The sequence below is a fragment of the Nannospalax galili genome, unplaced genomic scaffold (assembly GCF_000622305.1).
Source record: "Nannospalax galili isolate Female #2095 unplaced genomic scaffold, S.galili_v1.0 scaffold459, whole genome shotgun sequence".
Classification (NCBI taxonomy): Eukaryota; Metazoa; Chordata; class Mammalia; order Rodentia; family Spalacidae; genus Nannospalax; species Nannospalax galili.
Window position 1 is genome coordinate 976,799 of NW_008344211.1, and position 2,321 is coordinate 979,119.

Here is a 2,321-nt window from a genome sequence, read left to right on the forward strand (position 1 = left end):
GGCCAACATGGAAGACATCAAGTGAATCTATGAGAAAGTGCAGCAGATGGAGTTGGTGCCTTCATCACCAGCAGAAGGGGTGTATGCGTGTGGGGTTCAGGAGTGGGGGCGCAACCTATCTTAGATAAACCTTGGGGTGATGTTCCAACGTATGAAGTCAAGAGACAGAGGGGAAGCATGGCTGGACTAGTGACAGGTTCAGGAGTGTCCCAGTGTGCCTCCTGACCCTCCACACCATGCAGACCTTCAAAGGGAGGCTGAGACAGGCTCAGAGCTTTATGTTCAAGCAGGGGGCAGGCTCCCTGGAGGAGGTAGGCAAGACCTAGGTTGGCTATCTCTGGCAGGGTGGCTACAAGTGTGGGGTGAAGGGCATACTGTAGGTGCTGGGAACCCAGGGGCATCTTGGGGAGGGAAGAATGGGGCATGGGTTTGAGGGCACAAAGGGACTATGGACATCTGTGGGACTCTGCCAGGGCTGATCTAGGTATAGGTGTGGATGGACATGGCCCATGCCCAGGGGTGAGCCTAGGAGTTGCGGATAGGCAGCTGGTGCCTGGCTATATACTGTGGGAGACAGCAAGAAACTTCAAGATCCAGCATCCAGCTACAGGGTCTTCTGTGGCTCATGGGGCTGGTAAGAGCCTCCTATCAGGTCTTGGTGGTCCTCTTGTTTCCAGCCCAAGGACAGATGGAGGGACCTCCTGGTGATAGGGTATAGTCTGGGCTGCAGCCCAGCCTGGGTGACGATCACAGGGCCCCCTCCCCAGTTCTCAGAAAGTATCTCAGGATGTGGATTCCTCCCATTCCCATTTTACATATATGGAAACTGAGGCAGGCTTAGGTGATATGGGGAGCCTGTGGTGTGGGGCTATCCTCAGTTCTGCAGCTGTGTATGGGATGAGGCCCAAGGGGGAGGCTGGGGGGTCACCTTGGGAGTCTGCCTCGTGTCTTTCGTTGAGCATCTCCTACTTGTCAGCCCATCTTCCTGATGCTCCACATCACTTCTAAACAACTTCATGAACAGGCTGTAAAACTCTGTGTTAAGTTTAAACTGACAGACAACAGCATGTGCAGACATGGGAGGTACCTGCCTTCAACCAGCAGGCAAGTTTGGGGTGGGAACCAGAGCCCTCCATGGAGTGCATCAGTGTAGATGCTGAGCAGGGCAGAGGGTCTGTGGCCTCTCCCATCCTCCAATCTGGCTGGCGTTTATAAAAAGGTGCCCAGTACACAGAGGCTGACTGGCTTCACAGGACCCTTGCCAGCCACATCCCGACAAGGGCTCCAGTTGCTCTGAGGCGTGTGGCAGCTCCCTCTGGCAAGGTGTGGCCTTGACTGAACCCTTTGTGGTCAGGCCCTTGCAAACAGGAGGATGTGGTCAGTTGGGCAGGACCTGTGTACAATGACTTTGGACAACATTTATTCTTGTGCAAACCCAGGCCCAGTAGTGGGTCACCCTCGAGGGCTGGGCAAGAGGGAAACTGCTCAGCAGGCCCCAAGTCCCCAGATACACGTTCAGAGTTCCCTTTCAGCCTCCATAGCTGCCGGTAAGTAAGACTTGTGGAACTGGAGGAGAACAGGCATGTTTGCCTTCTTGGGGGACCAAGCAAAGCAGCCAAGCCAGGGTGGTGGTCAGTTTGTGGTTAGCTGGCGGCTGCCAGGCATGGCCCGCAGCCGGTCACCAACAAACTACAGGTGATGCCCCTGTGCCAATTCAGCAGCCACAGGTACCCATAAAGGCTGAGGTGGGACAGTGCAGCTTCCTTCCTGGCCCGGGGCCTTTGGGGACATGACCCCTTCCCCCTGGACTCAGCAAGCGCAGGGTTTTACTCTCCCATTCCCAGACTCCCTAGAGGTCTGTGATTGGACAGGCATGGTGGCAGGGCAGCCGGATATCTAGAAGCAAGCTCTGCACTGAGCCCGGGGTGTAGGGTTGGGTCCGGAGGAGGAAGCAGTGAGGTGCCGGTCGGGGATCTGGACAGGGCCTGGGGTGGACTGAGCCCCACTGGCACCCCACTGGCTCTAAAGCGCGACGCTCAGACAAAGGCCGGCCCGCCAGCGAGCTCGTCACACCGAACGTCTTTATTAAGTGCCAAGGGTCTGGGCGCAGCCTCGGGGGCTCACTTCACGTGCTCTGCGGCGTGCGAAGAGCAGTAGTACTTCTTGTGTGCGATGAAGGTGGACAGGCTGCTGAATCTGATGTTGCACAGGCGGCAGTAGCGGTGGCCGCCGCCGGTGCCGGGTGCAGGCACCGGTGGGCCCTTGCCGGGCGTGCGCGCGCCCTGGTCCGCGGGGTCCGGGGGCGCGTTCTCGGAGGCGGG

The 2,321-nt window shown here is 57.9% G+C and overlaps 1 protein-coding gene across 1 annotated transcript in view; it reads right to left on the reverse strand.

Annotated features, from left to right (window-relative positions):
* Positions 1-1,398: 1,398 nt before the first annotated feature.
* Positions 1,399-2,321, reverse strand: part of Zfpm1 (zinc finger protein, FOG family member 1) — a 60,932-nt gene continuing 60,009 nt past the window's right edge. Inside the window, exon 12 of the mRNA XM_029567128.1 lies at positions 1,399-2,321. This exon is cut by the window's right edge and continues 58 nt beyond it. Within this exon, the coding sequence (XP_029422988.1) occupies positions 2,121-2,321 (201 nt within the window). The 3' untranslated portion in view covers positions 1,399-2,120.